We start from the raw sequence: 27,238 nt of genomic DNA on the forward strand, positions 1-27,238 counted from the left end.
AATATCCCGGTTCAAATCTTGGTAAAGCACCATCATTTTACTTCATTTTTCCTTTTTTTTTAATTTTTTTTGAAATTGAACGTCTACAATACCATTTGGTTAGTTTCAAGGTTTATGTGTGGGACAGGTTTTATTTCTTTATTTGTTTCAGAATTTAAGCACTATATTTAAAATCCGAACGCAGAATTTAAGCTCCCAGCGAAAGTGATCCCAAAATAAATTTGTGCTGCAGGCACACCAGCAAAAGACGCCATGTTTACTTACTGCCACTAAATCACATCACCCAAAAGAAGGTTGAGAAATCCTCTATAGAACCATTACATAAAGTACTATTCAACAACATACACCCGATTCGAATAATATTCGGCGTCAAAATTGCGTTAAAGTTTGTGCACATATGTTACCGTTAAACCCCGAAAGCGGCACCATCAGAGCACTGATTTCTAAGAGCATTTAAAAATCTCTATGATATGATCGACCTGGCAAAAAAAAGAGAGTTCTGTTTTGAGTTCTGAGAGAAATGTTCTGTGTCTCTAATTTCTATATTAATAAAAGCATTTTTCAAACCAGCATGCGTACGATATTTGTGACGAAACTCGGCACTGGAATTCCGCATCTCCAGACTAATACAAGAATTACAGAATGTTACATGTTGTCTTCAATATATGTGCTTAAACTTTGCTTTAGTAATGAAATACAATATTGAAACAATATTGAATTGGATATTTTTCAGGGTACACTCACATTTTGACACTATAGCGAAAAATATTTGTCTGCTGTAACAACAAGTTTCATATTTAATTTCTTTTTAAATCAGAGGCCATACAAGTTGCTAAGATGAAGAAGAACATTTAATCATGGCGGAATCGCAAAATTTTACTGAAATGACTCAAAAGATTGACATTAAATCAACATCGGTAGATAGAAGTATTTTGCTCTCTATCAATAGTGAAAATGTCCAAATGGTCGGAGGCGTGAGCCTCAATATCAATGGAGCAAGACTACGAGATGTCTACCGCAGTAGTAAAGTTGTAATGAAAGTAATCGACGATGCTATTTTGAGAGGTTTTGGTGGCACCAGGCATGATCAAGAAGTTCAGAATGTCGACCCAGAGTATATTCTTGTAATCATGCACTGCTATACAGATGAAAGATTTATTGACGTATTGTCGAATTATGACTCAGGAAGAATGATAAATCGAATGCAAGAAGAATTTGCAAAGATTGGCCTTGACGTAAGAGAATTGGAAATTAAGATCGAAAACTTGAAAGAAGTGAACACACAGAAAACCAGGATTTTGAGGTATTTGGCATTTACTTGATAAAAATGTTACAGTAGCGATATTAAATCAGAAGAGAACTTTTTCCTTGGATACTGCATGTCTTAACAAACGTGTACCTCTATGAACCCTATCATCTAGCTAAAAGAGGAGTCTTTCGTACCCCTTAAGATAATATCACTCATTTTCTCAATGGTAGATACGATAACCAAAGAAGTGCATTTTTGCGACACCAATTTGCCTACGGCTAGCTGTACCATGCTATTATATTATTGAAGACAAATATTAAGGACAAATATGAATTGGTAGTTGATTTCTGAATACCTAAAAAAATGTTCTTTTACATGCAGTGCATTTTAAAATCACCGGTTCTGCTGGAATCTATCTTGTAAAAAGATTTCTTGCCCGAAATACTTAAAAAAGCATCGTTAAAAACAAATGTGCAGACTTTTGCCATGAGATAATTCTCCGTTAAATTGGCAAACTCAGTGAGACACACTGTATAGGCATTTATGTAAAACCCTTTCAGCAACAAGCTAATGACAACTGGCTTCGGCAATGTCATTTTTTCGCATTTTTTACTATAATTATTAGTTTATAGAGTGTAGCATCATAGTTTCGATTGTCATAATCGTCGATATAATAATAGCTCAACTGCATGATTTTTGGGAAAATCGTACTATTACCGTACATCAATACACAATTGACGCGGTTTTCTTTGTTTTCCTCAACTTTTATTTTGAATAATTACTTGACAACAATCTTAATTTAAGGCGCTTTTGACATGATGGCGGTTAGCAGATATTCAACGAAGCGTATGATATTCTGAGGTATTAAAATGAGCCTATAACGCAATCTTGGCAATCGTGTACCCCGACAATGGCATGTGCAGGTTTATAAATACGTGTCATAAATACTCATTTCCGGCTATAAATACATATGTAACTAACATCATTCAATTCATCAGAGCAAGTTTGTGTGGAATCATTTGAATTAACGCAGAAAAATAATCTTTACTGCTCTAGTACGCAGTAGTCCATTGCTTCGCCTAGTACACTTTCCCCATTTCAGTCTTAACAATATAATTTCATTTCGTTTAGATTAAGTAAACGCATTCTTTGAGGGATATTAGTGATTAAACGTCCTGCAAACCGAGGGAGGTTTAGCAAAGGAGGTTTAAGAGGTTTACTTTTATTAAAACTTCCCGAGGCTCAAGTGTACATTTGATCATTAATATCCCGCAAAGCATGCGTTTAGTTTGTGATAACATGGTCGCCGAGGAGAAAAAACAATGGATTAGATGGTTTTGTTTAGCGAGATGTCTTTATCAAAATGGTTCAGTGATTAGAACATTTATATCCCCCATCCCTGTACTTGGGGGAAATACGTCATTTGACGTCACTGTTGAAACAAAAGAAACCGAGGAGACCGTGTTATTACATAAATAAATATGCTTATATGAATTTTAGGCAGCGTTCAGATTAAGTCAGTGACCGAGGGCAATGCTGCACTGAACTTTTTCTGGCGCCAAAGTTGAACATGACCGCTTCCAAATGAAATTGGACACGGTGTCCAAGAACGGGCACAACCTCTAGAGGCAGTAGTCAACAAGGGCTCTGTGCTCAGCATGTTTCGACTTTGGGTACCGGTGCCGGGCACTTAATTACCAGAAGAAATCATCGCTCCACTTTCTTATTAGGGGTCCTAATATAAAAAGTCGGTTAAAAAATTAAATATCCAATTCCTCAGATACTTGGAACACGTGCACAAGGTGATGCGTTTTAGCTGACACACGAAATTGCTCCGGATTCCTCCCACTAAAATTATAACCATAAAAATCCTTGTGAGAATGAAAATAAACGTTACGTTCACTTCTTAATTAAAATAACTGATTTTCTGCAGATCAAGTGCTATGAATAATCCTTGTGAGGGGATGAAAGATCTTGCCATAGCTGATGCGAGGAAATATAATAGTGGTAACGAGGTAAGTAAACAGCGTGTTGGGGTGGGTGCAAGCAAGGTGGTCTGTTAAGCGTGTTTGTCGGTATAACGTCTTGCGAGCATCGGTAATAACAGCATTTATTTTAATGAAAATATCGCGGGTTTGATTCCTACCGTGGTCAAGATAATTTTTCAGCTTTTTCGCGCAATTTCTTTTCTTGGGCAATTTCTGCCATTAAAGAAGGAAAATATTTGCAATGTTACGTCATAAATAACTACAACGAAAAATTACTTTATAGACCAAAACGGAAACCGTAACCAACAACCACGATTCTGCTCTGGCATCAAAACGAAAAGCTCTTGAAATTACACTAAAACTTTACGGTGAAAATCATCTCAAAACAGCACGAAGTTACTACGATATTGGGGTCACGCAAGGAAAACTGCAAGATTACCAGTCGGCATTAGAATCCTATCAACATGCTCTTGAAATCAGATTAAGAGTGTTTGGAGAGAATCACTGCAAAACAGCTGAAAGTTACTTCAACATTGGCGTCACACAACATGAAATGAAAGAGTATAAGTCAGCATTAGAATCACATCAACGTGCTTTACAAATCAGATTACAGCTGAATGGAGAACACCATAGTGACACTGGTCATAGCTATCACAGGGTTGCTTTTGAACAAGAATGCTTGAAAGATTACAAATCAGCTTTAGCATCATATCAACATGCCCTCCAGATCAGATTAAAACTGTTTGGAGAGAATAATTTATCCACTGCAGTGGCTTATTACAATATTGGAATCACACAACACAAAATGAAAGATTACAAGTCCGCATTAGAGTCACATCAACGTGCTTTACAAATCAGATTAAAGCTGAATGGAGAACACCGTAGTGACACTGGTGATAGTTATAACTGGGTTGGCCTTGAACAAGAGTTTTTGAAAGATTACAAATCAGCTTTAGCATCATACCAACAGGCCCTCCAGATCAGATTAAAACTGTTTGGAGAGAAAAATTTGTCTACTGCATCGACTTATTTCAACATTGGCGTCACACAACATGAAATGAAAGATTACAAGTCGGCATTAGAATCACATCAACGTGCTTTACAAATCAGATTAAAGATGAATGGAGAACACCATAGTGACACTGGTGATAGTTATCACAGGGTTGGTCTTGAACAAAAAGGCTTGAAAGATTACAAATCAGCTTTAGCATCATATCAACATGCCCTCCAGATCAGATTAAAACTGTTTGGAGAGAATAATTTATCCACTGCAGTGGCTTTTTACAATATTGGAGTCACACAACACAAAATGAAAGATTACAAGTCCGCATTAGAATCGCATCAACGTGCTTTACGAATCAGATTGAAGCTGAACGGAGAACACCATAGTGATACTGGAAATAGTTATCATGAAGTTGGCCGTGAACAACACAAATTAAAAGATTACAAATCAGCATTAGAATCATATCAATATGCCCTCGAGATCAAATTGAATGTATTTGGAATGTATCATCACCAAACTGCGAAAAGTTATCGCCAAATTGGAGTCACACAATACAGCAAGCGCACAATGGAAGGTTACAAGGCAGCCTTAGAATCATATCAAAAAGCTCTTCGTATCAGATTACAAATATTTGGTGAGCTTCATGTTGATACTGCTCAAAGTTATCAGGATATTGGACTCGTACAAGATGCAATGAAAAATTACAAATGAAACGGATATTTAGTTTATTTCCAGTGGATAATTCGAGTTGAAGTAAACGAAGGTATTCTATACATAGGTAAAAACTTCATGAAACTAATTCTATAGTTGTAGAGCATACAATGCTTTGTCAGATTGCCGCCTAGTGTCTGGTATCTATATTGAGACAGTGGTTCGCGTACGCGTAGATGACTCTAAGTTTATGAAGGAAACAAAATTAGAGATGCATAATACAGATACTTAGACTTACCTAGCAGAAAAACACGTCGTAAATTTTGCTATTAAAATGGGAATTTAATCTTAACAGTTGATGAAACAATTAGAATATCCCCGCCAACATGAGTAGAACTTTACAGTAGTGTCAATCAATATACACTTTATGTGCAAATGAAAGTGGTAATGCATGTTATCACACTGGCCGCGCAAGCGGCTAGGACAATGGCCAAATAATAAATGTATTTTCATGAACATTGCTACGTCTTACGGCGAGCGAGATATACAAAGCTCAGCAATTTCGCACAGAATATCCACAGTTCATCATTACTATTAGATTAGATTGAAAATAAAATGGCGTACTCCTAATTATTACTGCAATCATATGTTATTTAATTTCTATATATCATATTCAGAATGTATATACAGTTTGCTTGATTTACGTTGAAAGGAAGCAACAATAAAATTTCAGACACGTACAAATTAACACGTACAAGTAACCCCGTTCTACAGAAACGACAAATGAATACAATATAATGTACATTGTATTTCTTGAACGAGTTTGCATCGTTTTGCGTTTCACCTGAACTGAAAACATGACCGAACTACAAAATGCTTTACGCCACTGGTTTTGACACCCGACTACATTTAGGTAATTGCACGGCTAGAATACGATGACAAGCTGCTTCAAATTCAAGGGCGTCATTTGGTTTGTAGGAGCCAGCAGTATCAAAAAGATCTTTCTCATAATATATAACGACGTCAAACGTGCGATTGAAAGGAAACTAGTGAACCAATCAAGCGTATTGTAACGTCAGATTTTCTGACGTCATTATTAAAAACGTCATTTTTATGAATAATTAGATCATCTGCGTGCGTGATGCTGTGGTGCTACAACTACATTGGTTTCTAGTGACTAGTAATGGCGTATTGTTTTAAATAGTTACATCCCCCCCGGCTTACGGGCTGAAAATTCATCCCGGTATTGTTATAAAATGCCAATAAAGTATACCTCGCGATTATATGACAATAATTTTAGCTCGGTTTAAGCTATTGTTGTCATTTAATCAAAAACAAACTTAAACCCAGACAGAAAGATTCGCTCTGACAATGCTTTTTCTTTTGTTTATTTCACTTTTATATGCAATCATACGCCTGTATTCAAAAAGCTCACTCACACTCACACTCATTGAGTGTGACATATAAATTTTGTTAATGCTGATCAATGAGAAAGTTTTCTCTCAATAGATGAAAAGATATAAGGTAAATCACTGAAAATCAAGCCCCTGTTCGGCTGAAAATACCGCCATTGAATCGTTATGAGAAGATTAAGATCTCCCACTCAATGAGTTTGAGTGTGAGTGAGCTTTTAGAATACAGGCGATAGTCTCTCAGTAAAGGTCAAGTTATTGTCATTCGGGATTTTAAAGCGCTCGAAGAATCGAGATAGGTCTACTACCAGCCTTTACAAACTCAGCCGGGGCTGAAATTTTAGCTCGGTCTTAAAATAATTCTGAAGCATAATAAACACAGCCCGGGCTGAAAACACACCATGTAATCAGCCCGTAATTATCATAGCACCAAATGAAAAAACATCCGCGTCAGCTTTTTTTAATTATCCAGTCATGCTGCAGCAACGGTAAACTCCAGTGATATAATGCCCCGGGGTTGAATAAAACGACTAGAGCCTTCTTGATTGAATTTCGTAGAAACATCTTTATTACAACACGATCCATACATGTCAGGATGACTACCAGGCATGCATCCGTAATGCATGGCATTCAAAGGATCATCATCAAACGGATAAAAACTGTTGAGAAAGTAACCGACGGTACAAAGACTCAATGGTTATTTCTATATTTGTAAATATGGCAGACCGCATTAAGGTAAGTATGGAATTAAGTGAGTTAACCTGTAAAGAGAGTCGAAATCAAGTACATATTTATCGTGTTGTAAATTTCTTTCCAAAATTTCAGAATATCGGCCGAAGCACATAGGCTCAGCGAAACGTTTTTACCAAAAGCTGTCTAGTTTGCAAGGTATTATCTATATGCTTTGGAATAAGACCTAGCTGAGTTGAGAGTTATGGGCTCACATGTAGTTCTTCTAAGAAACAATATACGCGCTGTTTTAATATTCACAGAAGCCTAAATTTAGAGCGATTAGCCGGAAAAACGAATATCGACTAAAATATTCCGGATGTTCGGTTTGCACAAAATTATCAAAAAGATTTGCGTTCAGGCCTTTCCAGGAGCAATCTGGGAAGCTGGGAAGCACGAGGGAAATAGAAATGCGCGGGAAAGTATGATTATTTCAATTAAGTTTAACAGAAAATTCTCAATAAGAACATATTATTTGACTACCGTCTACACGTAACCACTATAATTATACTATACAATTATTCTTCTTCATTCTTACACATGCAACCTGGAAGCTCTCGCAATTTAAATATGCAGACTTTTACGTTTGCGCGGTAGGATGCTTTATAATACCTGAGACAAATAACATTTGAAAAGAATATATTAGATATTCCTCCCTCCACTGGATACAGTCAGGCTTTCTAAGAAAATTTTCTTAGAAACAAGAACGCTGCCTAGAAGTGCAGAGAACAAAAGAGCGCAGGCTCACGTTCGCCTCGTGCGTACCAGCTTTTCTCTATTTGACGTTATGTAAAAGTGCATCGTCTGTATTCTAACGCTTACTCATACTCAAACTCATAAAGTGCATGGGAAATCTTAATTACGCTATTGCGGTAGTTCCACTCTATACTAAACATACTTGCAGGGAAGTGAGTCCGTGATTAACGCACGGGGGAGGCTGGGAGTTTCCCGGGAAACGTCCAGCCTCCCAAGTTCCGAGGTGCGTTAATCACAGAATCACCAAACCTGCAGGTATGTTTATAGTTTTTATCTCATGCCTTTTCAGGAAAAAGTGTTCAGAAAGTTACGAAAAATTCAGAAATTTTTGGTACATAATTCTTGTTCAAAAAACGAACATTTTAGTCGCAAAGCTTACCTGCTCGGAGCTAATCAGAATGTCAGCTTGACAAGAAAGGACTATCTCACTATCAAATCAGTGACAAAACAATTTCTAGGTACACGTAACGAGTGTGAGATAGCTTTTTGAATACAGAGGTATATATATGTATCACAGGCACCCTATCCGGCTATCAGTATATATTTTAACGGGATAGATAAAAGGATAGATAAAAAATCGCCCCGCTGTGCAACATGGTCACCAGATTTTAGATATCAATCAGTGTACGTCATCCATCTACGTCAAAGTAAGCACATGATATGTAATTTGAAACTTTGTGTTGCGGTAGTCGCGAATAGACAATATTGCTGCTCAGGCCAGAGAAAATCATTCCTTATCGACGTTCAAATGCAATGTGATCGACACTTGAGGTACCACTTTATAGCATGTATTTGTATGAACAGTATATAGCGTTTTGGCCGGATATTTTAATTTTTTGCAACTGATTTGTGAGCACTTTCGTTTATATAATACTCCTTGTTGTAGTTCAGATATGTTTTGAAATAGTCATTTGAGGGGTCATAAATATGATAGAACCTAAAAACAACATTCACGTTCAAATATCTACAGTATTTGCGCAAAATCCATGCCATTTGGATTACATCAATTGCAAACTCCAGCTCTTTGTAGTGGTAGTACAGACATACAAAAGTTAGCAATTTTATATATAGATCGGGACAGAGCTATTGAAGCTTCAATTGTGTCAAGCCAGTATACATTTGAAAGTTCAAAATCTACAGGCGAGCCATGTAATTGTATAATTTTCGATAATTCATCAACCTAGGCTTAGCTCTAAATCGTGACCATACGAACGGACAGGTATTTTAAAAAATCGGGTGTTCGTCGATTTTATTCTTTTACTTTGCAAATACAAATTGTAGACGATTTGACCTCTTAAACTGTGGCGTAGCCAGAACGATAATTGGGGGGGGGGCCAATATTCATATATTCGTGATACGCAGGATTAATTTCTTTTCAAATCAATTGTCTTTACACTCTGTTAACATGAATATATGAATATGGGCCCCCCAATTATCGATGCTGGCTACGCCACTGCTCTTAAATTTGCAATAATCTGAGTAATGCAAATTATAGTGTCACTAATTCGAAAGACTTAATAAAAGCGTTATACTTGAACGTGTGTGATACGAAGCTATGCTAGTGCAGTTGGTGTGACGCGACGACGTGCTCCACCATCTCAAAATTTCCCACCTTAACATTCGCTCGGCATATAGGCTACATAATTGTCCTACTGGAATCTTTCTGCCAGGGATTCAGCGAATCATTTAAAGATATCGATATAAATAGATCAGTGGTAATGATGCTAGTCTCATATGATCATTATTTTGTCAACCTTAATTCTTTAAAATATCATCCAGTCATTCCTAAATAGTTGTTAGGGGGCTATCTCATGGTCAAAGAAGACCAGATTACAAGAAAAAACTCCAATCCTCCATGGCGGACCTCTTTTAGAATTTAGAGGCCCAAAAATTCTACATTTTGCCCCTGTGGGGCCCCTGATACCCTTAAACGTGCTTGCATGCGCCCCCCCCCCGCCAAAGTCAGGGCGGTAGCTACGGCCCTGAAACCAGTCTATACAATGGGGCTCATTTGTAAACATTGATGAGGTAGAAGAAAACTAAAAGCGCTTTTCATTTATTCTTCAACATACAGTGGGTTGACAAAAAATGAAGCCCCCCCCTCATAAAAAGTATCAGCTTCAGTTGTTAGCAATTATATAAGAAGTCGCTAACACATCATGTCTGTTTGCCCTATATTTAATCAGTTTTGTGTCTCTTGTGATTTGGGGCAATAGGATATGAGGGAAACTACACGAATTGTTTTCTAGATTAAAACCCAAGATTGGCGGTTTTTAGCAGAAGTTCGGAGAGAAATGAATTTTGTCGTAGTTATACTTAGTGCCAAATGTTTCACATTATGTAATAATACCCAAAAAGATAACATAAGTTCACATAATTCAATACAAACTGGCCTAGAAAACTCAAACTAATTTTTGAAGATTTAATTTCATTTGTTATGATATTATTAAAAACAATGTGTAAAATGAATAATGATAAAAATAGGAATATTTACATATAGAAAGTTAAATTTAAAAAGTTCATAAAATTTAAAAGTTTATAGCATTTAACATGTTCGCTTCTGCACAGGCGAATTCAAAATGTTGTGTTACAGGAGCATAAAAAAAACAATGCGTAATGAATGAATGTTCTCCTAACACAGTCATGCAGCTTAAGGACGAAACATTTGCATCCAAATGTGTATGGGCGATTTAAAAGGTAATAACACCTGACAAAAAAGGTTTTCATGCAGCTAGTTAAAGGGAAACTGAGTGCATTTTTTACGTATTTGCCATGAATTATTTTGTCTCCCACCGAGATGCCAGGGGTTTTGGCCCACGTCATTTCTTTTTATATAATAGTAGCGATAAATATGACTTCCCAGGAGGGAAAATTTATACAATCTGGGAAGCACGAGGGAAATAGAAGTGCGCGGAAAAGAATTTTTTCAATTAAATTTAACAGAAAATTATTATTAAACATATTATATTAAAACATATTATTTGACTACCGTCTACACGTAACCACTATAATTATACTATACAATTATTCTTCTTCATTCTTACACATGCCACCTGGAAGCAGAGCTCTCACAATTTAAATATGCAGACTTTTACTGTGCGGTAGCATGCTTTATAATACCTGAGACAAATAACATTTGAAAAGAATATATTAAATATTCCTCCCTTCCCAAAAACGAAAACGCTGCCTAGAAGTGCAAAGAACAAAAGAACGCAGGCTCACGTACGCCTCTGCGTACCAGCTTTTCTCTATTTGACGTTATGTAAAAGTGTATCGCCTGTATTCTAACGCTTACTCATACTCAAAATCATTAACAACTCATTAAGTGCATGGGAAATCTTAATTACGGCATTGCGATACCTTTGCAGAAGTTCCACTCTATAGTAAACATACTTGCAGGGAGGTGAAAACGTGCTTAAGGTGGCTCGGGACAGTTTTCAAGAATTCCATTGTTCATCAGTTTTGACACGTTCAAACAACGCATTTTTGTGATTTATTCCAGAGATATTCGGGGTTTTATATATTTTGATGTCTCCACTTTTGAATCGTATTAGTTTTAGTAACAGATCGTCCGTTCCCATTGGGACGTTGGAAAACAAGCACGGTGACCCCCAATTTTTTTTCGTTCATTATTTTACTTGGAAGAAAAACTAACAATTGGCAAAATATAAAAAAATTCTATAATGCCAAATTTTTGAAAAATGTAAAAATGACATTTTTTTCGATAATTTTTTTTTGCCATTATAGAATATTTTTGTATTTTGCTAATTGTTAGTTTTTCTTCCAAGTAAAATAATGCACGAAAAAAAATTGGGGGTCACCGTGCTTGTTTTCCAACTATCCGAGGCAATTGGCCATTTTGGAGTGAATTATGTACACGTATGTCGCCATAGCAACGGACGATTTGTTACTAAAACTAATACGATTCAAAAGCAGAAACTTCAAAATATATAAAAACCCCGAATATCTCTGGAATAAATCATAAAAATGCGTTGTTTGAACGTGTCAAAGTGATGAACGATGGAATTTTTGAAGACTGTATCGAGTCACCTTAACGCACGGAGGAGGCTGGGAGGTTCTCGGGAAACGTCCAACCCATCAAGTCCCGATGTGCGTTTTTTTTTTTTCAGAATCATCAAACCTGCAATTATGTTCATAGTTTTTATCTCATGCCTTTTCGGGAAAAAGTGTTCAGAAAGTTACGAAAAATTCAGAAGTTTTTAGTACATAATTCTTGTTCAAACAGACTCTAGTCGCAAACATGCAACGTAAACAGATAAATTTACGCTCGAATTAAAGCTAAAAAAATCTAAAATGCTCCCTTATTTACGAAGGAGAAAATGCACATATTATTTTGCGAAAAAATTGCCAAGGTTTACTGATTTTGCCGAACAATTTTCGGCGGCCATCTTGAAAATCCCGAACTCACCGGTGAGCTCGAAAAAAGCTTACCTGCTCGGAGCTAATCAGAATGTCAGCTTGACAAGAAAGGACTATCTCATTTTACAATATTTTACAAGAAAGGACTATCTCACTATAAAAATCAGTGAAAAATCAATTTCTACGTACACGTAATGAGTGTGAGATAACTTTTTGAATACAGAGGTATATATATGTAACACAGGCACCCTATCAGGCTACCAGCATATATTTTAACGGGATAATAAGGATGTTTTAAAAGAATAAAAGGATAGATCAAAAATTGCCCCGCTGTGCAATATGGTCACCAGATTTTAGGTATCAATCATTGTCATCCATCTACGCGTCAAAGTAAGCTCATGATATGTAATTTGAAACTTTGTGTTGCGGTAGTCGCGAATAGACAATATTGCTGCTCAGGCCAGAGAAAATCATTCCTTATCGACGTTCAAATGCAATGTGATCGACACTTGAGGTACCATTTTATAGCATGTATTTGTATGAACAGTATATAGCGTTTTGGTCGGATATTTTAATTTTTTGCAACTGATTTGTGAGTACTTTCGTTTATATAACACTCCTTGTTGTAGTTCAGATATGTTTCGAAATAGTCATTTGAGGAGTCATAAATATGATAGAACCTAAAAACAACATTCACGTTCAAATATCTACAGTATTTGCGCCATAGACGAGCCATGTAATTGGATAATTTTCGATAATTCATCAACCTATCCTTAGGTCTAAACCGTGACCATACGAACGGACAGGTATTTTAAAAAATCGGGTGTTCGTCGATTTTATTCTTGTACTTTGTATATACAAATTGTAGACGATTTGACCTCTTCAATTTGCTATAACCTGAGTAATGCAAATTGTAGTGTCACTAATTCGAAAGATTTAATAAAAGCGTTATACTTGAACGTGTGTGGTACGAAGTTATGCTAGTGCAGTTGGTTTGACGCGACGACGTGCTTCACTATCTCAAAATTTCCCACCTTTACATTCGCTCGGCATATAGGCTACATAATTGTCCTACTGGAATCTTTCTGCCAGGGATTTAGCGAATCATTTAAAGATATCGATATAAATAGATCAGTGGTAATGATGCTAGTCTCATGTGATCATTATTTTGTCAACCTTAATTTTTTACAATATCATCCAGTCATTCCTAAATAGTTGTTAGGGGGCTATCTCATGGTCAAAGAAGACAAGGTTACAAGAAAAACTCCAATCCTCCATGGGGGACCTCTTTTAGAATTTAGAGGCCCAAGAATTCTACATTTTGCCCCTGTGGGGCCCCTGATACCCTTAAACGCGCTTGCGCCCTCCCCCCCGCCAAAGTCAGGGCTCAGTTGTAAACATTGATGAGGTAGAAGAAAACTAAAAGCGCTTTTCATTTATTCTTTAACATACAGTGGGTGGACAAAAAATGAAGCCCCCCCCTATAAAAAGTATCAGCTTCAGTTGTTAGCAATTATATAAGAAGAAGTCGCTAACACATCATGTCCGTTTGCCCTATATTTAATCAGTTTTGTGTCTCTTGTGATTTGGGGCAACAGGATATAAGGAAACTACACGAATTGTTTTCTAGATTAAAACCCAAGACTGGCGGTTTTTAGCAGAAGTTTGGAGAAAAATGAATTTTGCCGTAGTTATACTTAGCGCCAAATATTTCACATTATGTAATAATACCCAAAAAGATATTTCACATAATTCAATACAAACTGGCCTAGAAAACTCTAACTAGTTTTTGAAGATTTAATTTCATTTGTAATGATATTATTAAAAACAATGCGTAATGCAATGAATGTTCTCCTAACACGGTCAGGCAGCTTAAGGACGATACATTTGCATCCAAATGTGTATGGGCGATTTAAAAGGTAATAAATTGTAGATATATCGTAGGACTTGTAGGTATAACTCTTTATTAGGTGGGTCTTGGGTACATTCGCATCACCATAAAAACATCAAAAGTTGAGAGGGGTTGCATTCTATCATATAGTGTAAATGATAGAATGATAGAATGATAGAAATACAATTTTTCCCATGAACCAAATTCGCGGGAGGGGAAAATATCATATAGTAATTATAGTTTCTACCGATTTTGAAGTAGTTGCTCAAATGCAGTTCGTCTAAGAAACAAAAGCTATACGCGTTGTTTTATTATTCACAGAAGCCTAAATTTAGAGCGAATAGCCGGGAAAAGGGATATCGACTTTTCGGGTATTCCAAGAGCAACCTGGGCAGCACCAGGGAGAACTGCGCAGCCTGGAAGTAGCGCTTATCGACGTTCAATGTTGTGGTGGCACGAGCAAAAATGTAAATTGAATTTTAAGACAACAGAAATGCAACAAAGCAATATAACAAAAAATCGTTGATAATGACCCCCCATATATCATTAACATTGGAGTAATTAAGTCTCATTGACTTATTCAGACAACATACAAAGTCAACATTAACGACAGGCGTTTAAATTAAAACATGGAAATGCGCGGCAAATAATTATTTCAAATAAATTAAACAGAGAACTCTCAATAAGAAGAACATATTCGACTACCATCTACACGTCAAAGCTATAATAATACTGTACAATCATTATTCTTTATTCTTACGCATACAACCTGGAAGCTCTCGCAATTTAAATATGCAGACTTTTACTGTGCGGGAGGATGCTTTGAATAATCTTTGAATATTTGAAAAAAATATATTAAATATTCCTCCCACCCCTCGATAGAGTCAAGCTTTTGTAAGCAAATTTTCTAAGAAGTGAGGAATGCATGACAGGATATTCAGCTCCGGGTTCGTGGCTCCGGGTTCGAGCGAACGGGTTCGAGAGATCTTTTAGCATATCTCCTGTATGGCTGAGACACTTTTCGAAGCTGGAAAGGTTTTACGAACGAGTGCATCATGGAATATGTAACATCGCGTGACAACCAGGAAAAAGATTGTCGCATGTCATAACAGGATGTGATTCACGTTAGGCAATACTTAGACTTATAAAATGCGATAAAAAAGAGTTTGTAGACTGTAGTAGAAGCTATATGAAGATAAATTTAGTGCAAACTCGCAACAGTCAAAAATTTCCCGCGATTATTTTGCAGGTTTTTTTATTTTACGTTCACTTCTTAATAAAATAACTGATTTTGCGCACATCAAGTGCTATGAATAATCCTTGTGATGGGATGAAAGATCTTGCCATAGCTGATGAGAAGAAGTGTGATAAGGGTAACGAGGTAAGTAGACAGGGGCGTAGGGTGTGAGGGTGGGTGCAAGCAAGGTGGTTGATTAAAGGCGTTTGTCGGTAACAACAACATTTAATTTAACGAAAATCGATATCTGGTAAATTTCGCGGGTTTGATTCCCAACGTGGTCAAGATAATTTTTCAGCTTTTTTGGGCAATTTCTTTCATGGAAATTTCTGCCATTAAATGGGGACAATATCTGAAATATTACGTCATAAATAACTGCAACGAAAAATTGCTTTCTTAGACCAAAACGACAATCGAAAGCAACAACCGCCATTCAGTACTGGCATCAAAACAAAAAGCTCTTAAATTACATTGAAGCTTTACGGTGAAAATCATCTCAAAACGGCACAAAGTTACTACGATATTGGAGTGGCACAAGAAAAGCTGCAGGATTACAAGTCAGCATTAGAATTTCATCAACGTGCTTTACAAATTTTTAAGTTTTATGGATATTCGCCAAGCGAGCTCACTAAATTGTTTGACTCTTTAATTCTGTCATTATTCCACTATGGAATTGAAGTATGGGATCTGCATTACAAGGGAAATATATTGAAAAAATTAACAAGTTCTTCAATCGGGCATTCCGATATGGATACACTCAAAATAAATATTCCTTAGCCAAATGATTGAGGAAAAAGATCGGTCATTGTTTAATAAGATCATAAACAATCCTGAACATTGCCTTTATGAACTGCTACCGGAAAAACGAAAGCGATCTTTAAGAGAACGTGATCACCAATTCATTTTCCCGAAAGTTAATACAGAACGTTTTAAACAATCATTTTTAAATAAGTGCCTTTTTAATGACTTTTAATACCTTTCCTATATCTTACTATTATAATGTTTATAATGTAATGTAAATAATTTAGTTGAAATATAATGTAAATAATTTAAAAGTTATAGTAATGTTAATAATTTAGCTAAGTCTTATGCAATGTAAAGTCCCACGTTTGTTGTGACTCCTTTATGCAACATTCTAATTTTAATAAAGACTTATACATTCATACAAATCAGATTGAAGCTGAATGGAGATGACAATGGAGATAGTTATCATGAAGTTGGTGTGGCACAACATATGTTGAAAGAGTATAAGTCTGCATTAACATCATATAAGCATGCCCTTGAAATAAAAAAACTGCATGGAGAGAATCATTCATCTACTGCCTCAACCTATAATAGAATTGGAGTCACACAATATAAAATGAAAAACTACAAGTCATCATTAGAATCGTTTCAACGTGCCCTTGAAATCAGATTAAGAGTGTTTGGCGAGAATCATAGCAACACAGCTGACAGTTACTTCAACATTGGCGTCACAAACCATGAGATGAAAGATTACAAGTCAGCATTAGAATCACATCAACGTGCTTTACAAATCAGATTAAAGCTGAATGGAGAACACCATAGTGACACTGGTAACAGTTATCATGAAGTTAGCCTTGAACAAGAGTTCTTAAAAGACTACAAATCAGCATTAGAATCATATCAACGCGCCCTCCAGATCAAATTGAAACTATTTTGAGAAAATAATTAATCTACTGCAATGACGTACTTCAGGATTGGCGTCACAAACCATGGGATGAAAGATTACAAGTCAGCATTAGAATCACATCAACGTGCTTTACAAATAAGATTAAAGCTGAATGGAGAACACCATACTGACTCTGGAAATAGTTATCACTCGGTTGGTGTTGAACAACATTGCTTGAAAGATTACAAGTCAGCATTGGCATCATATCAACGTGCTTCACATATGAGATTAAAGCTGAATGGAGAACACCATAGTGACACTGGTAACAAATATCATGAAATGGGTCTTGAACAAACGTTTTTGAAAGATTACAAATCAGCATTAGTATCATATCAACATGCCCTCCCGATAAAATTGAAACTATTTGGAGAAAATAATTTATCTACTGCAATAACTTATTTCACTATTGGCGTAACACACCATGAAATGAAAGATTACAACTCAGCATTGGAATCACATCAACGTGCTTTACAAATCAGTTTAAAGCTGAATGGAGAACACCATAGTGACACTAGTAACAGTTATCATGAAGTTGGTTTTCAACAAGAGTTTTTGAAAGATTACAAATCAGCATTAGCATCATATTAACACGCCCTCCAGATCAAATTGAAACTATTTGGAGAAAATGATTTATCTACTGAAATGACTTACTTCAGGATTGGCGTCACAAACCATAAGATGAAAGATCACAAGTCAGCATTAGAATCACATCAACGTACTTTACGAATCAGATTGAATATGAATGGAGAACACCATTGTGACACTGGTCATAGCTATCATGAAGTTGGCCATGAACAACACAATTTAAAAGATTACAAATCAGCATTAGAATCATATCAATATGCCCTCGAGATCAATTTAAAACTTTTTGAGAGAATCTTCCTCAAACTGCGGAACTTTATCGCGAAATTGGAGTCGCACAACACAGCAAGCACACAATGGAAGGTTACAAGGCAGCCTTAGAATCATATGAGAAAGCTCTTCGTATCAGATTACAAATATTTGGTGAGCGTCATGTTGATACTGCTCAAAGTTACCAAGATATTGGACTCGTACAAGATGCAGTGAAAAATTACAAATGAAACGGATATCAAGCTTATTTCAAGCAGATAATTCGAGATAAATTTATCAAAATTTCCTATTCACAATTCTTACGATCATACCCAGTCAAATTAAGTAGGGGTAATGGTGATCCAGTGCCTAAACAAGGCTTGACGAGCATGGCTTAGGGGGAGCTAGATCTAAGGAATTCCCCGCAGCGCCGTAAAATACGTGGGATTGCTCAGCCAAGCGTATATGGTAGTCTTCTTCTTAATTTTTACTTCGCATATAATTATGAGGGTTGTGAATAGCTATTTTAGCGTAGGCATTTCATGAAACAATAGTTGCAGGGCAAACAATTGCTGTGGTAGACCGTGGAGTAAAACAGTCGTGTTTGAAATTTGATATTTTCTTGTTATATATATTCACATATTTAATAAAATTAAAGTTTTAGAACGTTGGCCAGATCAGTCATACACTGTACATGTCTTCCGTAAGTCTCACATTTAAACTTCGACGAACAACTGTGAGTGTATGATTAGGAAAGAAATGAAAAAAGATCAGGACGAGCTGATAAAATACGATTTATCTCTGAAGAGTTTGGACTAATACGAATGGAGAGTCAGTCACCTAACTCTTTTAAACAAAAGCTTAAAACCTTTTTTCTTCAATTAAACAATGAAGTAGACCATGTTAATGAATAGCTGCACTGTATGCAAGCATATCATTCGTTGCCAATGTTTCTCGCGATGAAATCTTTCATATTACCTTTCGAGGGCCATTGGGAAGAATACCTTAAGGTAACAATGTGAACCCCTCATGAAATAAAGTTTTAATAATAATAATAATAATAATATCAATGACGATCAAGAAATAACCAACGCATTCTTCCAGATACGGAGGCAAAAAAATTCTATATTACAATACCAACACTAAAGGTGTTTTAGTTATTTAGTAGCAGTCACATTTTAGTTTTGTAATATTCTAATGTAATAAATATGTTTTATTTATCATTATCCAATGACCTAAACTATAAGCGCCAGTCAATATGTTCTCTTCTCAACAGAGGTTGGGATGAAATTAAGAGAGCAAGGGGGGGGGGGTGTTGGTAGAGAAGAGAGAACGATTTTCAAATTTCATGTTCATCACGCACAAGGCCGTAGCTAGACCGCTTAATTGGGGAGAGGGTATTCATATATCGTGTTACAAAGAAGTCAGTCTGGCATAAAAGAATATGCAAACCTCCCCCTTTTGCAAATAGTCTGGGCCAAGCATAAAATAAATGTATTTTGACATACATACTTATCATCTAATTTTGTCGGTTTTTCATTACCAACGTTTTATAGCGACATACAAAGCTAAGCAACTTGCACAAGCGATCGACAGTTCATGATGAGCGCTAACGAACTGACTAAAAACAAAATGGCGCACCCTTATTATTGCAATCATATGTTATTTGATTTTTATATATCATGTTCAGAATGTACTCGGTTTGGTTAATTTACGTTCAAAGGAAGGAAAACTTGATTTCACACGCGTACAAATTAACATGTACAAGTAATTACGTTTTTGCTGATCCATTTTGTCCCGGCAAATATAGAAATTTCCAGTTTAGTCAGGACTATTTTGTGAAATGAAATACATTCTACAGAAACAATAAATATGCATAAAATGTACCTTGTATTTCTTTAATTTCCAGTTTCAATGAGCTTACTTTATAAATTATTTCCAAATATTCCAAACGCCTAAAACAGGAAACGAAGAACGCGATGCTCTCAATATTGTTATCTTCCCCAGTCCCTACCCCTGTAATGTCGTAGATCTCAAACACGAACTGGATCAAGAATATTTTCTACAGTCCAACCTAATTTCAAAAGATATTGATCCATGAGGGAATTTATTTGCGAAAATTAAACTATATTAGATTTAGCCTTATTAAATTAAACCATATTAGACGCTCCATGTTTGGATCAGGTAAGGTGATCAGGTGTTTTTTTTAAAAAACAACTTACTTAATGGTTTCCGGTGCTTGGATGGCCTGATCCAAACACTTGGGAATGTTTGTTGGAGTTTGAACAATGTTAAAAGTTGTTGTTTCGAGACTGATGTGTCAGTAGGGCGTTCTAGACTGATGTTTCAGTAGTAATTGGTTTTTAAAATGTTGTAGAGTTCCAGCCGTTCCATTTTTGTTGTGATGTGTTGCATTGTACAGTAACGTATCATGTATTATATCGTATCGTGCCGTAAGTGTATCACATTTGTGTGTTGTATAATATTTTATATAATAACGTTAAGGATTCAAGCAATTTCATAGGTCGAGACCCATGATCTATAAGAGGACAGACGCAGGGTAATTTTAGCGAATTTAATCAGTAATCTTTGTTTTATTTTTGTCAGCCAATCACCGACTTTAGCACGTGTCTTAAGCTAGCCAATAGCATTCTTCAATCTTATAGATCATTTACGCATGATATCTGCAAAATTTTTACTTTGACAATTTTCCAAATGTTGGGGAAACTATTTGCCAGTTTAATTTCGGAATTTTTCCGATTTTATTATATAAACGGCGGCTCGTGGCCACTTTGTTTTGTTCTTATCACAAATGACGTCATCTGGGTATCTCTCTCTAACTGAACAGACAACGGTTCAATGTTATCTATTTGTTAAATATCTTGTAATTTTATCATATGTAATTTTGTCATATTATAAGTTTTATAAATAAAACTCCACGCAGAATTTCTAATCTTTGTGCTTTCGATATATTTGGTGATAAATATACACAAGAAAAAGTCAAGACGACACGGTAGCCGTTCGGAGAAAAAAAACTACTTGCTTTATAGTCATCCAGTGAATCTATGCTTAAACAAATTTCGTATCTAGGGGTGGTTTAATTTGCAAAGAGAGTTTGCGTTAAAAGCATAGGCAACATGGTCACCAAATATTATATAATCAGTGTCTGATATCAACATAAACCATAAGTCATAGTAAACCAGTGCATGTAGTCCCAGAGTAAACACGAGATTTGTGATCAGAAACTTGCAGATATCATTGAGAATAGACAACATTATACTGCTCAAGCCAGAGAAAATCGTTCCTTGTCAACATTTCAACACAAAGTTTTCGAAACTTTAGGTACATTTGCATATAGTCCCAGAATAAACACGTGATTTGCAATTTGAAACTTAGCGGACGATGACCAAGAGCAGGCAATATTATCAGGGGCGTAGCGTCCGGTGGATGTGGGTGGGGCTACACCCCCGCAGTTTTCGTCAGGTCGTCAGCCCGATTCTTATATGTCACCGACGGTCGGCGATGGCTATTGTCGGTGATCACTAGAGAATAAAACGCTTAGTTATTTTATATAAATTTTCTTCGTGAACGACCACAAACAATACATCGTTGAACGTCAATGACATATGAGAATCAGGCGATTCTTGGATTTTCAAGGCGATTCTGCGATCATTACGTCCGCTCCACCCGGAAAAGCTTTTCAAAGCGGATGAAGTGCACGGTGATAGAGAATCGCCTTAATTAACAGCACATAAGTGTCAGTAAAAAGCACAACCTGACTCTTAAGCTCGACTTGCTTAAGCCCCGTTTACACCACACTTGATTTATTGCCACGGCACCTGTGCCCATTTCATCTGTTCTCAGCCTTTTTGGTAGCCTGAACACTAATAAAATTAAGTACAGGTGCCAATTTTAGCCGTTCCGTGCCGATAAATTGACTGTGGTGTAAACGAGGCTTAACAGATTCTCAAAATTTTGCATGTAATGTAATCTAATCAATAATTATGTGCCAGTGATATCGGCTTTACCAGTGATATCGATACATGCTACAGTGAAAGCCAGTTGTTAATTATAATGTTTGTATATACTGTAGATAGTTACTTCAGCAATTCATTTTAAATTATAAATGATACAATAATTAAACCTTGCACCAACCGAGCAAAAGGCTGTATGCTTTCTTTACAGGGGCTTCAAGTGTGACGTGTTTGTCGGTAAACTTAGGTGTTGCCTCCGCCCCTCCTTCAGTTAAGAAAGTCACGCTTCGCCTCTGAATATTATGCTGCAAATAAGCCAGAGAAAATCATTATTTATTGACGTTTACACACAAAGTATTCGAAACTTGAGGTACCATTTTATAGTATGTAATTGCATGAACAGTATGTAGCGTTTTGGTTTGATATATTACTCTTTAGTAACTGATTTGAGCATACTTTTGTTTATAAAGTGTTCGTTGTTGTGGTAGAAATACCGTAATTCACTATCAAAATACCGTAATAGATTATCGAATTTCACTTCGGCAATAGAGTTAAAAGATCAATTTTCGCAACTCACGATCGAAGCTCTTGGAAGAGGTAGTACTGACTCTAATAGAGCTGTCGGAAATTTTATACATCGGGAACTATATATGCTTCTAACGGATGTGCCAAGTCGATATATGTTTGGAAGCTTTAAGTCAATGAAAGCCATGCAATTGTTCACTTGCCGACGATGATGAATCAACCTTGAGAAGATATGTTTGTGGTCATTTTAAAATGACACAAAAAACTTCGCATTTACGATATAGAATAGCGATACTTCTATAGAGATACTTTGCATGAATAATAAAAACATGCAAAGTGCTTCGCCTTGGTTACCTGACATCAAACTTAAACTCGATCGTATCATAACTATCCTATATATTGTTGATAAATTCCCAGACGCTGGAAATTGCTGAATTTCCACAACGTTTGCGAACCCATGGTTTCGAATAACATAAAATAGAAAAAAACGCACGGATTCAGTCGACTATAATAAAGCATATTATGTCAAAGACTTAAGACGTCATCGCTGACCTTACAGTGAAAATTTCATTCAGAAGATAGATAAGCAATTAATATCGGTTATTAGGAACTGCCGTGAGTCGAAAAAATCCTCAAATTTTTTTAACTAGAGTGGATATTCAAAATCTTTGAAATATTGTTAGCGTCAGGTTATAGAGGAGAAATCCGGATATCAATGAGTTTCACATGAGATTGCTCTTTGTGAGGTGATTGAATGTTTCAGTTGACTGCGTGTCTCGGGAGATAATCATCAGATTTAGCTTGAAGACGGGAATATATACATGTTTTAGCTTAGTTTTTGGGCGGATTAGAACCCTGGCATGGCGCTTACTCGCTCGGAGAGTATTGTACTTTGTTATGAAGACAGACAGCCCAAAAATAAGCGTGCGACATCAATGTTTATGTTCCTATATAACGCTAAGGAAAGCAACTTCCGCTCGAGCTTACGAATTAACCATGTAAAAGAGAAAGGCAAAAATATCAAAAGAGTCTAGTTGAAATTATAGGGCGTTTTCCTTTATACTGTTAAAACAGCTAGACCGGCACTATTGTATTATAGTACTGATAGATTACCACATGTATTCTAGAAAGTGTTTCAAGAAATCTGCATTCAAGTTAATCGTTATTTACGTCTGTCTGACACATTTTTTACGTATATGACGTGAATTATTTTGTCCCCCACCAGGATGCCAGAGTTTTAGGTCACGTCATTGTCTTTATATAATATAGTATAGCGAAAAATGCGACTTCCCTGTTTTTATGCCAATCACTTTCATGCATTAGTGAAAAAATGACGTGGGCCACAACCTCTGGCATCCAGGTGTGTGGCCAAAATAATTCACGGCAAATGCGTATTTCAATTTTTTTTCCCTCAGGGATCAGGGAAGTTATCATTCTTTGGTATTTTTAATTTCAAGTTTCTATTTGTGTATATTGATGTTTGTGGCATTTATTTATATGGTTACTTCGTAGGTCTTAGCAGAGCCCATACCTTAACATTAGTCATGTACGATGATAAACATTGATGGCACACGCTTATTTTTGGGCTGCTTATGTTATAATATCTTTTAATATATTTTAATATATATTATAATATCTTTTAGCATATCTCCTGTATGGCAGAGACATTTTCGGAAGCTGGAAAAGTTTTACGAATTGGTGCATCATTATTTGGTGGTTTATTTGCGTTCACTGTTGCCACGGACAATGTAGAAGTAGCAAAGGAGGTGTGTGGAACAGCGAAAACGCTAGGACAAGGACTGGGACAAGGACTAGGAGCAGGACTGGGAATAGGATTAGGTCTGGGAGCTGTGTATGTGGCTTATAATTCATTAAAACCAATAATCGAAGGTGCAGTTGAAAGAGGTGTTGGTGGCGAACGTGATGATCAGGACGTTCGTGGCATTCGACCAGGAAGTTTGCATTTTGAGTTACATTGTTTCACAGACGAAAGGTTTCTGGAAGTCTTGGCGGATTACGAATCAGGAAGGATGAAGGAACGCTTGCAGGAAGAACTTTCTCTGGTTGGAATTAAAGTGGAGGGACTGAAGGTGAAGATTGAAAACATGGAGGAGGTGAATGAAAAAAAGGAAGCTATAAACTTGAGGTACATGACAAAATCTTCTATCCATAGAGATATAAAAAATGGTTAGGATTTAAACGTGTGCATTCTGTGTTTCGTTGGTTCAAAGCCTTACGTATAAGAATCCAAACAAATAATTGAAATAATTAAACTCGAGCGTTCAGTTTGTTTAACTTTCAAGAAATTTATTACCATGCCTTTGACTGTTCACAGCTCTCCAATTGCGAGTTCAGTGACATCATTAACTTCATATCAAGGGTCTTCATTACGCACGGCGAGAACCTTGGTATTAGTTCGCCACGTTCTTCCCAAAATCTGGGACGTGACAAAATACTATATTTGGCACAGTTGGGCGGTGAAAAATTCTGAAAAACAAACTTCATCTGGGCGTCAGATAAAATAGGAACTTTAAGATTGACGTTTATGGCGAACCGATAACCGCAAACAGGTCCAATTCTTTAGTCAAGTATTATCTGGTTGAAGACAATTTATTCATTAAAATTGAAGCATTAAATGTGGACTGTTCAAAACCTGTAGAAATTACTTTCAAAGCGATGTAAGGTTGAACGTTTGTGGTTAGCGTTCTGTGGTGTTTGCCGTCAACGTCAATCTTAACGTCCATATTTTTAACCATCCATGTATTTTTGTTTTCATTACACAATAAAAAACTCTTTTTTGAAAATTTTTATCCCCCAGGGGCGTATACCTGATTCCTAATTGGTGGATCAAACACGATAATTCCAACTGTATTATTTTCATTAATAGTTGCGCTTTACAATGGCGCGCGCGGATTCGCCAATAAAACGCTAGCTGCATATTGTATAACAAACATTGATATCTTAAGTCGCGTTTACATTACGTACAAAACCTGGCCTGGACCAGGCCTAGGCCTAGACGTGAACGTTGTTTATCCGGCCTAGACCAGGCCTGGACCTGACCTGTGGCAAGAGTTTGGTAATGCGAACAGGCTTTACCCTGACAATTTTGGACTTAATAGTATAATTTGTATAGGACACACATAGTTTAACCACTTTTCGGCGTGTTTTGGGTCTTTTCCAAGTATTTTGTCAATTACTTTGGCTATCCGATATCATCAACAAGGAAGACCTTGGCACATATTACCTAGACTTGGCCTAGACCTGGTCCAGGCCAGCTCCAGGCCTGAAGTGTAAACGCGGCTTTAGGAACACAAATTCAGCATTAATTCTCTGAACAATATTTTTTTTGAATGATAGAATATAACATTCTCACGTTTTTTTTCGCGCAACACAGATCTCATATCAACAAGGATCTTGGCGAGATGGTAAAACATATGGATGTTGATGGTGATGCAAGTGATGAAATAAAAAGTAATCAGGTAAATATTTATTTTGAATCTGTTGCATTGGGATCGTACAATTAGCAACTCGAAATCTCATACCTACAGCGCAATTCAAAGAATTGTATTATATCTATACGTCTTACAAATTCTTAGAGAAAAACAGATGATACCGACACGTGTACGACTGAATGTCACTACGACCTTGAAGATCATCCTGAAATAGCTCAAAGGTACTTCAACATTGGTTACATTCAATATCACATGAAAGATTATCAGTCAGCATTAGAATCGCATATGAAAGCTCTCAAAATCAGATTAAAGGTATACGGAGAAAATGACCCTGCAACAGCTGACAGTTATTACAGCATTGGAGCCGTGGAACAGGACAGGGGGGATTACAAGTCTGCATTAGAGTATTATCAAAGAGCTCTTGAAATTAGTTTAAAACTATATGGCAAAGATCATTGTGACACAGCCGACACATATTACAGCATCGGAATCACACAACATGCGATGCATGACTACCAGGCATCAATAGAATCAAATAGAAAAGCTCTAAATATCAGATTAAGATTACATGGGGAAGGCCATCCCTCGACAGCTGATAGTTACTACTGCATTGGAATCGCGCAGCATGAGATGAAAGATTACAAATCAGCGTTAGAATCCCATAAAAAAGCTCTTGAAATAAGATTGAAAGTGTATGGAGATGATGACCTTGCAACAGCCGACAGTTATTACAACATTGGATACGCACAACATGATATGAAAGATTATATGTCAGCATTGAGTCAAACGAAAAGCTCTTGAAATTCGATTAGGACTACGTGGGGAAGATTATCCTGAGACAGCGGACAGTTACTATAGCATTGGAGTCACACAACATGAGATAAAAGAGTACAAATCAGCATTAGAGTCATATCAAAAAGCGCTTGAAATCAGATTAAAAATTTACGGAAAAGATCATGCTGCAACAGCTGACAGTTATTACAATATTGGAGTCACACAGCACGAAATGAAACATTACAAGTCAGCATTATATTCGAATCGAAGAGCTCTTGAAATCAGATCGACACTATATGGAGAAGATCACCCTGACACAGTTCAAATTTATTACACAATTAGTGCGATACAGCGTGAGTTCGCAAATGACATCAAATTCAAACGAGAACAGTTGCTAAAATCAGTTTTAAGATACTAAAATCCCCCCCGGGATTTTAATATAGACAGTAATAAGATCTCGAGAACAAATAAACTATACCGGGGGAATCTTGAAGCAGGTTAAAGTTATTCCGATCATGGATACACTGATCGAACAATGGCCAGAAAGGCACGGACTTGGAATATGCAGATTGCCGTAAACAATTTGTTCAAATATCTTCAATTTCAATGTTCAATGTTCAATTGAAGTATTATAAATTACATTGCGCATTTTTAAATTTGAAAAATTCATTGATATTTTACAATTTGCCCAGTTTG

At 36.4% G+C, this 27,238-nt stretch overlaps 4 protein-coding genes across 4 annotated transcripts in view; all 4 read left to right on the forward strand.

Moving 5' to 3' along the window:
* The first annotated feature begins 857 nt into the window (after positions 1-857).
* Positions 858-4,951, forward strand: LOC114532899. Its single transcript, XM_028554486.1, has 3 exons — positions 858-1,303; positions 3,183-3,264; positions 3,521-4,951. Exons 1-3 carry the CDS (start codon positions 858-860, stop codon positions 4,949-4,951), a joined length of 1,959 nt encoding a protein of 652 aa, XP_028410287.1.
* A 7,657-nt stretch (positions 4,952-12,608) lies between these two features.
* The window catches only part of LOC114532908 (nephrocystin-3-like), a 49,773-nt gene continuing 35,143 nt past the window's right edge, over positions 12,609-27,238 (forward strand). The window contains exon 1 of the mRNA XM_028554494.1: positions 12,609-12,682. The gene's annotated coding sequence lies outside the window, so the exon portion shown is untranslated. The remainder of the gene's footprint in view (positions 12,683-27,238) is intronic.
* Positions 15,369-16,977, forward strand: LOC114532900 (nephrocystin-3-like). Its single transcript, XM_028554487.1, has 3 exons — positions 15,369-15,440; positions 15,774-15,974; positions 16,447-16,977. Exons 1-3 carry the CDS (start codon positions 15,369-15,371, stop codon positions 16,975-16,977), a joined length of 804 nt encoding a protein of 267 aa, XP_028410288.1.
* Positions 23,972-26,569, forward strand: LOC114532901 (kinesin light chain-like). Its single transcript, XM_028554488.1, has 3 exons — positions 23,972-24,462; positions 25,711-25,795; positions 25,913-26,569. The coding sequence occupies exons 1-3, from the start codon at positions 23,972-23,974 to the stop codon at positions 26,567-26,569; spliced, it is 1,233 nt and encodes a 410-aa protein (XP_028410289.1).

This window comes from Dendronephthya gigantea, unplaced genomic scaffold (genome assembly GCF_004324835.1).
Source record: "Dendronephthya gigantea isolate DGI-Jeju-01 unplaced genomic scaffold, DenGig_1.0 000082F, whole genome shotgun sequence".
NCBI lineage: Eukaryota > Metazoa > Cnidaria > Anthozoa > Malacalcyonacea > Nephtheidae > Dendronephthya > Dendronephthya gigantea.